This window comes from Macaca nemestrina, chromosome 4 (assembly GCF_043159975.1).
Source record: "Macaca nemestrina isolate mMacNem1 chromosome 4, mMacNem.hap1, whole genome shotgun sequence".
NCBI classification, from domain to species: Eukaryota; Metazoa; Chordata; class Mammalia; order Primates; family Cercopithecidae; genus Macaca; species Macaca nemestrina.
In genome coordinates this window covers 186,480,685-186,494,466 of record NC_092128.1, presented here as the reverse complement: position 1 = coordinate 186,494,466, position 13,782 = coordinate 186,480,685, and the positions used below count along the sequence as shown (strand labels likewise).

The window sequence follows — 13,782 nt, the reverse complement described above, 5'->3', positions numbered from 1 at the left end:
GCCTTGACACTTGGTAACACTTAGGCAACTGCAATTATTATTATTTTTTATATTAGATTTGTGGATTTCTCCAGCCTTTAAAGTTTCCCTCCCTTTTTTTGTACTTCCTTATGGAGGCCAGGTTATTTTTTTTCCTCACTGCCCATGCTGCCTATGATTTTACCAGTCCTTGTTGAGTAGGCCATGAAAGGCCTTTTCACATCTTTGCTAGTGGCTCCTCAGGTCGGACCTGCTGGAGGTGTTATTGAAGGGGATGGCGGAAGGCCCAGAGTTTAAGGTGGTTCTTCACCTGGAGTGAGGAGAGAGGCCTCCAGGGCGGGAGCTACCCACATTCCTAAATGGTCACTTGGTTCTCAGGATGACGCTCTCCCTGGATTTGCAGTTGGGGTGCAGTGTCTATGATGAGACCACCTCTACTTTTACCAAGCCGAGGTAACTGACATAGTGGATTTCACTGTCAGGGGCCGGGGAGTATTTGGCCTGTGTGGGACAACAGTGGCTCAGCCAGGTTGTCTCATCCAGGCACAGGGTGGAGGGTTACAGAAATGCCTCTTGGAGTTTGGGCTCTATACGGTTCCTGTTTCTTGAAGTTACTATTGGTTTATCCTCGCCCAGCATCTTCCCCAGGTGTCACCAGTAGGAGTCATCAGTGTGAGTATGGCTTGTGAGAAGTTTCTGGGTTCTTTGTGCAGTTGACTTCAGAAGCAGCTGTGAGCTGTGCAGGAAAAGCAGCTCACCTCTGTGGGCAAATCAGGGTGATGGTATTGTCCCACCTCTCTGTGGAGTAGATGTGTGGCTGCATCTGCAGGGCGGAGCCACCCACAAGCTCCTGTTTTCCAAAGAATTCGTCTGGAATAGTCACAGTGCAGATTGTATTTTTCAAAGATGCTTCCAGAAGTGGTTCCACAAAATGTCTTAAGACAACAGCAGCCTTTTAGAACTAAGTGTGGAGAGGAAGCTGTAAAGCTTGTACCACACTTTGTTCACTGGTTGCTTTGTCTGTCTGTCTCCCATTTCCTGTAAACTTCTGGAGAGCGTCGAGTCCAGGACAGAGAAAACGCTCAGTAAATGTTACATGATGAGTGAGAGCAAATCACCACTTTCTGGGTGTGGTTCTCCCTTGTTTGTTATTAAAAGTTCTACAGAATGTTACTGTGCATTTTGGTGGCCCAGTCCCTTTTTCACATATGTATTGGCTGAAAAGAAATCTTCAAACATGATGGAGTTTCTAAACAGTTTCCAGTCAAAGCTTTAGTAATTCTAGATAGGAAAGTTATCATCAGGAATCTTGTAAGATAATTTTAAGACATTGCATTACCGTTAATTGTTCTGATGAAGGAAGTATGTTTTCAAGACAAACTCTATCTAGATAATGTTCAAATTCCTAAGTTTAGAGTCCTCATCATTTCCAGATATTAACAAAAGTCAATATCTGGAAGTCATATGGGGCCTGTGAACTAATGTGTATTATTTCCAGGTGGTACAGCTTTCAGCTGCAGTGTGCTTACCCGTCACTGAATTGGTCTCTGTTGAGTTATAAATTGGTAGATGGTACTGTGAACATCAGCTCTTCTGAAAGGCATTTTTGGGTTTTACCCTTTCTAGTTTGGTCATTCTGTGTACGTTAAAAAAAACTCGTATAACTAAGTCATTTGCTTATTTGGCCTTTTCAATAAGGAAAAGGCAAATAACCAAATACACAAATAGGCAAAAGAGAAAATCAGGCAATTTACAGAATAAAACACGCAGCAGCTTCATAAACACGAGAAAGATTCTTGCTCTCCATAGTAATCAGGGGAAAGCAAATTATAACCCATAAGATGCCTTTTCAGTGCCTCTCATTGAAAAAAATCACAGTCTGATGATTACAAGCTTCCGACTGGACGTGAAGCTACAGTGAAGCTTACACCTGTCCATGTGCTGCTGGAGGGTATGTGGAGCCAGCTGGCCTGCGCCTGTGGAGGCTATGTCTGCACATGCCGAGGACAGAGTCCCCGTCTGCATGTGTACTTCAGAGAACGTTTTCCATAGGACACCGGGATGCTTGTACAGAAAATGTTATAGCAGTGGTGTTTATAATAGCACAAACTAGGAAGTTACCTAAATGTCCAGAAGCTGGAGAATAGATAAATAAATTGTGATTAGTTAAAAAGTTGGCATATATCAGTGGAAATAGGTTGGAGCTATAGAAATCAACATAAACGGATCTCGCCATGGTGTGGAAGGTTGCCTGCAGTATGCTGCTGTTGATGCAGACATACAAAGAAAAATGATTCTGCACCTAAAGTATTAGCACTGCATGGCTAGTGTAAATATCAGACGTAGCTGTGGTTACACCTCCCTGAAGCACACCTTTGGGTAGCCTTCACAAAGGGAATTCAACTCTGGTTACAGGGTTTCTTTCTTAACCAGGGGGGTGAGTATTGTATTATTCTTTATCTCCTTTTGTATGTCTTCATTGTAACATAATATATACGAATTAACATACAGACATTTGAGGATGACATGGTAGAGACCACAGGTTTTTAGGTTCTAACTTGACTGAGGAGAGAGTCACAGAATCTAAGTCTGTTAGGTCATTAGTTACTGTATTCGGTCTAATGAAAAATTGGTAGGCCTCTTAAGTGTCTGTCAAGAATAATTTGGTCTAAAAATGTAGTATTGCTGTGCCAGTTGCTTTCTCAAATTACATGCAGTCTTTTGTAGGAATTTTATTACTTATTGTACTGTAGAATTACTTTATGGTGCTAATTTGGCTCTCTTAGGTTTTGGTCAGTTTAGCATGACTGACTGGCTTGTTTCTGGGCAGTGAACTTCACAGATACTACTTTTTCTTGCTTATTTTTATTGCTAGTTTGTTTTGAAGTACTGGGTGTGTTTATTCTGTTACTCGTAGGTTACAAGTTATATTTTCTTTCAAGATGAAGAATAAGGTGGTCAAGTTGTCACTTTTACCTTTAGTGACTCAGTTGTGTTGGCCTATGGAGGAGTGCTGTCTTGCTTTTCACACTTTGAGCTTGTTCAGCCCTGAGACCTTGTGTATTTAGGTAAAGAGAATTTGCTTTTTATTGAAGATGAGTTACTCGTGTTGCTTATGTAGCATTTCGAGTTCACCAGTACTTTTATTTTAGCCATCTTTTCAGTTCTTTTAAATGTCAGATGGATCTGAGATGATCGAGACTGCAGAGACTGGGAAGTTGCTCTTTTGGAGCCCATTAGCCCCATTTATAACAGGCTTTCTGCTGAGGTTTGTGGTAGGAAGCAGAATTTGCCTACTTTTTTTTTTGTCATTGGAAGGAAAAGCCTAACTCTTAGTACACTAGTTTGAGAAGTAACATTTTCTTTCTTTCTTTCTTTTTTTTTTTTTTTTTTTGAGACTGAGTCTCACTTTATTGCCCAGGCTGGAGTGCAGTGGTGCCATCTTGGCTCACTGCAACCTCTGCCTCCCGAGTTCAAGTGATTCTCCTGCCTCAGCCTCCTATAGCTGGGACTACAGGAATGTGCCACCATGCCCAGCTAATTTTTGTGCTTTTAGTAGAGATGAGGTTTCACCATGTTGGCCAGGCTGGTCTCGAACTCCTGACCTCAAGTGATCTGCCCGCCTCAGCCTCCCAAAGTGCTGGGATTACAGACCTGAGCCACTGCACCTGGCCAAGAAATGACATTTAATATTTCAATACTAGAAGAGTAAAATGAATGGGCAGTCTCTTTAGACTTGATAATTGGAAACTCGATACACTATTTACAGATATTTTTGGTTGGAATAGAAATATTATATTAGACAAAACACTTGCATAAGAAACAGAATCTTCTGGGTTTATTTTTTTGCTAACTCTTGTGTGACCTAGTGTGACCCAGAAGTCTTTGGTCTTCTGTGAGATGTATCTTGGCAGTGACGTGAGGTCTCAGGTGGCGACATGGTTGTTGTAAGTATGTGTTTCGTTTTAGCTTCTTAAGGATAACTGATTTTGACCAAATATAAAAATGTAAAGACCTCTGCCAACTTGGGGGTTGTTTTTGCCACCTTAAATCTAAATGGCAGTCAGCAAAGAATTTCAACTGGCCATCTTTTCAGAAGGTTGCCCTACATTACAGTTATTACCAGATGCTAGCTTTGCTTTTTAAGACATACAAAAGATTGGTTTATCTTATTTTCATGCTGTAAGGCAGAGGTCAGCAGACTTTTTCCATAAAGTGTCAGACAGAAAATATTTTAGGCTCTTGGGGTCATATGATATCTGTTGCAGTGACTCAGTTCTGCTGTTACTGCCTGTGTGAAAGCAGCCATGGGCAATATATTTAATTCTAAGGAATTCCACCTCTCTGGGTTTGTGATCTGAAGCAGGAAGTTTTCTCTTCTTGGAACACTGGATTCGACACCTCACTAAATTCTAGTTAAGGTCCTAAATTTTCCTCATGAACACTACATTTGAGTAGCCCTTACTACCTCATTAAACAGGTTACTAGTGAGTAGCTTTTGAATGCGTGTAAAAATTGTCAGTGAAACTTGGAAGAACTTGCAGTGTGGCTTATTTTGTAGCCCGCTGGGATGCTGAGGACCTTGTTTTGAGAACTGAGCACCCTGCTCTGGAGGGTGCTTGCATAGCTCTGTCTTTTCTGGCTCCATAGCATTGCCAGGGACTTTGAAAGTGCCCATGGTCAGCCAGGGACGGTGGCTCACACCTGTAATCCCAGTACTTTGGGAAGCCAAGGCAGGCGTGTCACCTGAGGTCAGGAGTTTGAGACCAGGCTGGCCAACATGGTGAAACCCTGTCTCTACTAAAAAAAAAAAGTACAGAAATTAGCCGGGTGTGGTGGCACAGGCCTGTAGTCCCAGCTACTCACGAGGCCGAGGCAGGAGAATTGCTGGAACCCGGGAGGCAGAGGTTGCAGGGAGCCAAGATTGCACCACTGCACTCCAGCCTGTCTGTCTCACTTGGCCACAGAGCGAGACCCTGTCTCAAAAAAAACAGCAACAGAAAAAGAAAGTGCCTATGGTCACATGGGAGAGAAGGAAGACCTTGGCTTTTATATATTTTGATCTTAATCACTGGCAGTTGATTCACTTTTCAGTAAAAAATTTGAGTCCTTATTGCATCCAGTCTTACTATACTAGTTTATGAGATGATAAAGACAAGGCCGGGAGCTTGCTTTTGACAAAATTTAGTGGGGAAACCAGAGATTTTAATAGAAAACTATAATAGAAATTTTCCATGGCACGCATGTGTTACATGTACCATAGTATGTTTAACAATGAACTTGGTCAGTGTTATGATTTTTTCCTTTTGCCTTAGGCTCCAGTATGTCTTGGCATGGCACTGTTAACCAGTTCCATCTTTATTTAAAAATTTGGACTGGGCACAGTGGCTTGTGCCTGTAATCCCAGCACTTTGGGAGGCTGACGTGGGAAAATTGCCTGAGGCCAAGAATTCAAGACCAGCGTTGGCAAGATGGCAAGACCTCATCTCTACAAAAAATTGAAAAATTAGCTGGGTATGGTGGCACGTGCCTGTAGTCTCAGCTACTCAGGAGGCTGAGGCAGGAGGATTGCTTGAGCCTAGGAATTCTAGGTGGCAGTGAACAATGACTGTGCCACTGCACTCCAGCCTGGGTGACAAAGTGAGACCCTAGCTGTAGGAAAAAAAAGTAAAACATTAAAGTTTTGCTTATTAGGGCATTTTTTATATATTTTTTAAAATATTGAATTACAGTGTTAAAAAATATGGGCTACTGGGCATTTTGATACTCCCTTAAATTTACACCCAAAGCAAGTGGCTTACTCTCCTCATCCTAGCCGGCAGTGCTAGTTCAGTGTTTATTTGATAGCATGAGTAGTGGAGGTGGCAGAAGGTAGGTTGTGGGGGCTCTGGACTCTGTTGTCTTTTCCTGAAGAGAATTATGTGTGTTCTAGCTGGTCGTCAGCTTTGCCTGACTCATACCTGAGCTCTGGCTCCCTGGACATGGTCTGAAGCAGAGCTGTGCCTCATTCCTCTGCCTTGCAGCTGTCCCTCTTTCTCTGCCTTACACTTGTGTCATTTAGAGGTCGGAACCTTAGAGGGTTTTCGTGCACCTTTAGTGCTCACTTGTTCTGAAACCCTCCTTTCTAGGTATCTTCTTCCCTTTCTTTCCACCCTGGTGACCCTGGACTCTGGTTTTACTTCTGAAACTGGGCATCCCCAGGTTCCTGATTGAGGGCTGGCTGCCTGGTGCTGTGTAGCCCTGCCTAAACCTCAATATATTTGCCCTCTTTATCTAAAAAAAATTCTTTTTTTTTTTTTTTTGGGACAGGATACTGCTCTGTCACGCAGGCCGGAGTGCAGTGGCTGGCACCATCACAACCCTGCAGCCCTTGACGGCCCCGGGCTCAAGTGATTCTCTTGCCTCAGCCTTTCGGGTAGCTGAGACTATAGGCATGTGCCACCATGCCTGTCTAATGTTTTTTTTTTCCTGTTGTTGTTTGTTTTTTAATGAAGTGATGGGATCTTTTTGTGTTGCCCAAGCTGGTTTTGAACTCCTGGGCTCAAGCAGTCTTCCCATATTGGCCTCCCGAAGTGCTGGGATTACAGGCATGAGCCACCCCTCTTCTTTCAAGGGGGCACTTCTCTTCATTTTCTGCCTGCCTTTGGCTGCTTTCCATTCCCCTTAAATGGTTCCTATATTTTGTTCAGAATTTGTGATTCTTACTAGTGGGACGGTTAGTCCAATGCAAGTTATTCTGCCATTGCTGCAGCTATTTTTTTCTGGAATAAGTATTTAAGGCTGTGTGTGTGTGTGTGTGTGTATTTCACTAGCATCACAAGTTTTATTTTTGTATATTCATTCTTGTTCAGTTGCCCAATTTTCCTCATAATTTCTTTGACTTACTCTTATAGAAGTGTACTTTTAATTTTCTTTTTTCGTTTTTTTTTTTTTTTTTTTTTTTTGAGACAGAGCCTCCCTCTGTCACCCAGGCTGGAGTGCAGTGGCGCGATCTCAGCTCACTGCAATCTCCGCTTCCCGGGTTTACGCCATTCTCCTGCCTCAGTCTCCCGAGTAGCTGGGACGACAGGCGCCCGCCAACGCACCCGGCTAATTTTTTGTATTTTTAGTAGAGACGGGGTTTCACCGTTTTGGCCCGGATCGTCTTGATCTCCTGACCTCATGATCCGCCCACCTCAGCCTCCCAAAGTGCCGGGATTACAGGCGTGAGCCATCGCGCCTGGCCACTTTTCTTTCTTTTAAAATTATTATTATTTTTAATTATTATTTTTGAGATAGGGTCTTGCTCTGTCACCCAGGCTGGAGTGTAGTAGCACTATCACAGCTCACTGCAGCCTTGACCTCCTGGGCTCAAGCGATCCTCCCACCTCATCTGCTCCAGTAGCTGGGACCACAGGGGTGTGCCATCACGCCCAGCTGTTTTTATATTTTTTGCAGAGACGGGGTCTTGCCATGTTGCCCAGGCTGGCCTCCAACTCTTGAACTCAAGCCATCTGCCCACCTTAGCCTCTGAAAGTGTTGTGATTATAAGTGTGAGTCACTGCACTTAGTCTATTTTCTTTTCTGTTAATGTAGCTACCTCAGCCTTCTCTTTCTTCTTTTTTCATTAGTATTTGATATATCTTTTCCCATTCTTTTACTTTCAACTTTCCACAAACTTTTTTTTTTTAGAGTCTCACTCTGTTGCCCAGGCTGGAATGCACTGGTGCAATCTCGTTTCATTACAACCTCCGCCTCCTGCGTTCAAGAGATTCTCCTGCCTCAGCCTCCCTAGTAGTTGGGACTACAGGTGCACATCACCACATCTGGCTATTTTTTTCATATTTTTAGTAGAGACAGGGTTTTGCCACGTTGGCCAGGGTGGTCTTGAACTCCTGGCCTCAAGTAATCTGCCCGCCCTGGCCTCCCAAAGTGCTAGAATTACAGGTGTGAGCCACCACTCCTGGCCCCTTTCTGGAGACTTTTGTTTCAGGTGTGTTTCTTTGAAACAGTCCATGGTTGCATTTTGTTTTTCCTTTAACAATCTATAATCTATGCCTTTTAATAGGAATATCCTGTTCATTAACATTTGTGATTAATGAAGTAATTGGATTTATTCTGTCATATTTTGTTTTTCTTTTTATTATGTTTTTTCTGTTATCTTTCCCTCCCTACTTCCCTTTCTCCCTCGCTTCCTGCCTTCTTCCCTTCCTCCCACCCTCTTTCTTCCTTCTGTCTCTCCCTTCTTCTTACTCTTTTTGTTCCTTTTTTATTCTTTCTTTCAACAGGGTCTTACTCTGTTATCTTTCTTTCAAAGTCACTAAGTTCTGAGTTCATTTTATTCTTCTAGTGTCTTGAAAGTTTACCCTTGTTTCTTTCAGTGATAGCCCCTGTTTTACAGCATGATTTGATGCATTTGGTATACGTGAAAGTAATTAACGTCTTTCTCACCTAAACAGTTGAAAGATCTTAGAATGCTCTAATATTTACATCCTGGATTACATGGATTCATGGACTGTATCTTAGCTCTGTTGAAAAGTTTCAAAAATCCCATAGAGTAGACATTTTAATGACTGCTTTTACCCCCCAGTGTTTACTTCTGTACACTCACATCCCTTTACTTACTCCCTCCTGGTATCTCAGAACATTCTTCTGACGTCATTTTCCTTTTTCCGAAGTCTGTCCTTCAAATTCTTTCAGTTCAGATCTGTTTGTTTAAAAATGTCTGAGATTTTCTTTGACAGTATTTTTACCTCTTTTGTTGAAACTCTTTTTGCTGGGTTTACAATTCTGTGTATTATTTTCTCTTTATACTTGGTAGATATAGAGAGCCTAGCTTTTGGTGTAATTACTCTTTTATAGGTAATATATCCTTTCTCTCTGGCTGTTTTACAAAATTCGTCTTTAATTTTCTAAAGTTTGATTGTGATGTGTGTAGATTTGTATTTATTTTGTATCTTTCTTGAGATTTATTTGTGCCTCCTGAATCTGAGGGTTTATATTTACTCATTTCTGGAAAATATTTTTGAAATATTTTTTTCCTTCATTCTTTCTGTTCTTTCTTTGTGGACCGTATTTGGAAGAATATTGAACTTTTCATCTTCCTCTCCTTGTACTTTAACCTCTCTTTCATCTGTTTTTCTTTCTTGCTGTAGTTTCTTAAGGTCTATTTTTCTGTTTAGTATTTCTGCTTTTCCATGTGTCTAATTATCCTTGAGTTTTACATTTTAATTATTGTTTTCCTTTTTTGTAAATTCTGTTGTTATTTTTGAATTGGCTGGTCATTCATAATAGTAATCCTAGCTTCTTGATTATATTTTTACTTTCTTTTAAAATTATCTTCACCCATTAAACGTATCAGTTTTCTCTTCTGCAGTTGATACTTCTAGTATCTGAAAAATTTTTGGTTCTAGCCCTGTTATTGGTTCTTTGCGCTGGCTGTTACTCACCTGGTCTTCTTTTTCTCATGAGTCAGATTATGATTTTTGTTATGAACTCTCATTTGCTAGTATGTATTTGGGGGAATTATTTGAAGACCAGGTTGAGGATCCTTTCCTTTAATGTCCAGGAAGCTGGGGGAGCTTCTTTCCCACTCTGTTTTATGTTAGAATTACTGGCCTGGGGATTTTGAGGCCTGCCAGAAAGTGAATTCCTGCTAAGCTTGAAAGTTCTGTCTCTTCTGGTGTCTGCGGGGCCTGTGAACTGAATGCCCATGTCTCTCTGAGGCTTTTCCCTCTGTCCCTCTGCGTGAAGCCACTGTAACTGAAGCTCTGGTCTTTTGGAATCGTAGCATCTTTTGCACTTTCCTCTGAGATTTTGTGCTCTTACTTTGTTCCTGATCAGAGATGTTTTCCTTTCATTTCTTGCAAACTCATTCTTTATTTCAAAGGCTTTACAAAAATATTTGTCTAGCCTTTTTATTGCTCTGCAGTGTAAAGTGTTTGGGTTCTCTGTATTTTGCAGTATTTGCAGAAACCGAAGTCCTGTAGTTTCTGGCTTTCACTAGACTCTGCATTGCCAGCCATGGTTCAGTCCTGAAACAGCTTGTAAAGTCCTGTCCTATTCAGTAAACTGCTCTGTTGGTTTGAGGGATGGTTGGGTTGTAGTACTCTTCGTTCCTTGTACTGTGATTATGCAGTTCTGTGGCCTGACCTGGCTACCTGGATGTCATGTGTGATGTTCGTTGAATGAAAATATGTCATTAGGTTTTAGATGGCTGAATTGAACTTTGAGAGTACAGTACTCTTACAAATTGAGAGTAACCTGTATATTAATGCAGGATTGGTCATAAAAGAGATGAATCAATAAATATGGTTTGTGAAGTTTCCCGTGGGACCCTCTCTGCGTTCGAGACTCTTGATTATGTGAGCGTATGAAAGGCGGTATTATGTGATATCATTGCTGAAGTTTCCCATTTTCCTGTAGCCTCACATAGACAGATATTACTTCACATACGTTATATTACAATGCTCATTATCCAGATTGTAGAATTGGACATCTAAAATGTGAGGGAAAAACTAAATATGTTAAGTTCCTCTTAACTAGGAGATATGTTTAGGGTGAAATGTAGTGTGGATGGAGCATTCCAACACCTTTTTCTTTTACATTTCAGGCTGATGCTGATGTCCCTGTACAATGTAAGCATCAATTTGAAAGGCCTGAAATACATCAGCGAGAGTCCAGGATTCATCCCGTTGCTGTGGTGGCTTTTGAGTGGTAAGCAGGGTGGTTATCTCTACAGCTGCTTGTATGGTTTATGCAGTAGTCTTCCCTTATCCACGGGGGATACGTTCCAAGCTTCCTAGCAAGCTTCCTAGCAGATGCCTGAAACCAGAGGTAGCACCAAACCCTCTATATATACTGTATTTTAAAACATTCATACATCTGTATGATAAAGTTTAATTTATAATTAGGCATAGAGATTATCAACAACAATAAAATAGAACAATTATAATAATAAGCCAGCACCGCTACTCCTGTGCTTTAGGGCCATTATTAAGTAAAATGAGGGTTACTTGAACACCGTTGCTGTGGTACTACAGCAGTTGACCTGATAACCTAGATAGCTACTGAGTGACCTAAAGGGCGCATAGCATATGCTGGACAAAGGGATGATTCATGTCCCTGATGGGATGGAGTGGGATGGCAGCATGAGATTTCATCATGCTATGCAGAATGGTTTGCAATTTAAAACTTAAGAATTGTTTATCTCTGGATTTTTCCATTTGGTATTTCCAGACCTTGGTTGACTGTGGCTAACTGAAACTGTGGAAAGTGAAACTACAGATAAGAGGGGCCTACTGTATACCTGTTCTTCTGTAGCTGAAGGAAATTTTGTTTGTTTGTTTGTTTGTTTTTTGAGACGGAGTCTCGCTTTGTCTCCCAGGCTGGAGTGCAGTGGCCGGATCTCAGCTCACTGCAAGCTCCGCCTCCCGGGTTCACGCCATTCTCCTGCCTCAGCCTCCCGAGTAGCTGGGACTACAGGCGCCCACCACCTCGCCCGGCTAGTTTTTTGTATTTCTTAGTAGAGACGGGGTTTCACCATGTTAGCCAGGATGATCTCGATCTCCTGACCTCGTGATCCACCCGTCTCAGCCCCCCAAAGTGCTGGGATTACAGGCTTGAGCCACCGCGCCCGGCCTGCTGAAGGAAATTTTAAAGTATTAGAAAGTAGGATTGATTATAAGATGTTATTTCTTTTTAAAGAAGTCAAATTTTAGAAAATTCCTTGGTATGTTAGGTTTACTCTAGTTCTGTTTCTGAAGTATTGCTTTCAATTTGGATATGATTTACTGGTGTCCCTACAACACAAAGAAAAATTGTCTTATAAAACAGCTGATAAACAGCATTAGCCTATCCCATTCTCTATTAACAGCACAGTACTATATGTGGGTATGTGGCTCTATCAGATAAAATAGAAGACCCATTGTTAAATAATTTGGGTAAAAAGAAATTGGAAAGACACCGCAGCTCTGAAGGGAAGTACACATGTAGAGTGTGTATGTGTTTTAAGATTTATTTAAAAAGCTATCTTTACTGCAACCTTTCCTCTTCACCCTGAACTACCAATCTAACCTAAAGTTCTGTCCCAATTTCATCATAATTTTTAACACTGTATGTTGTTTAATGAGTATATATTTGACCCATGTATAAAAATAAATTAATTTTCCTTATTTTTTCATAATTCAAATTAACCTCTAATTTTTAGAGTCAGTTCCATTTGGTGGTGATTGCTTTTTTAAAATAATAGCTTTATTGATATATAATCAACATGTAATAAGTTGCATATATTTAAAGTGAACAATTGATAAGTGTTGATATAAATGTCCACCTGTAAAATTATTATCACAATCAAGGTAATACACAAACCCATGACCTCCAAAGGCACTTTGTGCCCCTTCGTGGTCCCTCCTCCCTGCTCCTCTCCCTGCCTTCCGGAGAGAGACTTGCCTTCTTTCTGCGCTGTAGTTAGTTTTCATTTTCTTTGATTTTATATAAGTGGAATCATAGTTTGTATTCTTTTTTGCCGAGCTTCTTTCACTCAGCATAATTATTTTGAGATCCATCCATGTTGATTTTGAGATCCATCTGTGTGTCTATTAATAGTTCATTACTTTTTATTGCTAAATAATATTCCATGTTATGGATATACCACAATTGGTGTATTCATTCAGCTAGTGATGGGCATTTGGGTTGTCCCCAGCTTTTGACTACTGTTCATAAAGCTGCTGGGAGCATTCTTGTACACGTCTTTGCATGGGCATATGCTTTTGTTTCTCTTGGGTAAATTCCTAGAAGTGGGATCTCTGGGACATGTGGTAGGCGCATGTTAGTTTTTATGAAACTGCCACCTTTTTCCAAAGTGCTTGTACCATCTTACATTCCCAGCAGCAGTGTGTTAGTGTATGGTCATTCTCTTAAATTTTAGACATTCCAGTAGGGATACTGTGGTACTTCACTCTGGTTTTAATTTGTATTTTTGTTATAACTAATGATGTTGAGTACCTTCTCATGTTTTGCCATTCATGTAACTTCTTTGATGATAGCTGTTCATATATTTTACTTATTTTTAAAAAATTGCATAGATTCTTACTGAATATTGAGAGTTCTTTGTGTTTTCGGTTTGTGTCCTTTGACAAATGTGTTGGAAAAATAATTTTTCCCAGCTTGTGGCTTGTCTTTCATTCTCTTAAGAGCATCTTCTGAAGAGCAGAAGACCTATCTTAATTGTAATAAAGTTTATAATTCTTTTTCTTCGAAGAATCATACTTTTGTTTTAGAAATTTTTTCCTAGATCAGTGTCACAAAGATTTTCTAATGTGTTTTCTCCTGGTAGTTTTATAGTTTTGCATTTCACGTTTAGTTACATGATTTGTTTTTAATTGGTATCTGTGTGAGAGTTTTTTTGTTGTTGTTTTTATTTTTATTTTTTGGTTTGTTTTTTGCATAAAGTTTTCTATCTAGTTGATCCAGTACCATTTGTTTTGAAGACTTTATTCTCCAGGGAATTGCCTTTGCACCTTGTCGACAATCAGTTGACAATACATGTGAAGGTCATTTTGGATTCTGTTCTGTTCCAGTCATCTATTTTTGGATCATTATGCCAATACCATGCTTTATAATAAATCTTGATAGCTTTATAATAAATCTTAAAGTCAGGTAGTATAAATCCTCCAACTTTGTTCTTCTTTTTCAAGGTGGTTTTGGCTATTTTTAAACCTTTGGCCTTTCCATATGAATTTAAAAATCAGCTCGTCACTGGCTACCGAAAAGAATCCTGTTGGAATTTTTATTGGGATTGTGTTGAGTCAACAGTTCATTTTG

The 13,782-nt window shown here is 40.5% G+C and overlaps 1 protein-coding gene across 7 annotated transcripts in view; it reads left to right on the top strand.

Moving 5' to 3' along the window:
- The window catches only part of HSF2B (heat shock transcription factor 2 binding protein), a 198,744-nt gene that overhangs the window by 52,284 nt on the left and 132,678 nt on the right, over positions 1–13,782 (top strand). For all 7 annotated transcript variants that reach the window (XR_011622865.1, XM_071095780.1, XM_071095776.1 and 4 more), the window contains one exon: positions 10,571–10,674. Coding sequence is in view for 6 of the 7 variants with exons in the window: in XM_071095780.1 (XP_070951881.1) it covers positions 10,571–10,674 (104 nt within the window). In the remaining variant the exon portion in view is untranslated. The remainder of the gene's footprint in view (positions 1–10,570; positions 10,675–13,782) is intronic.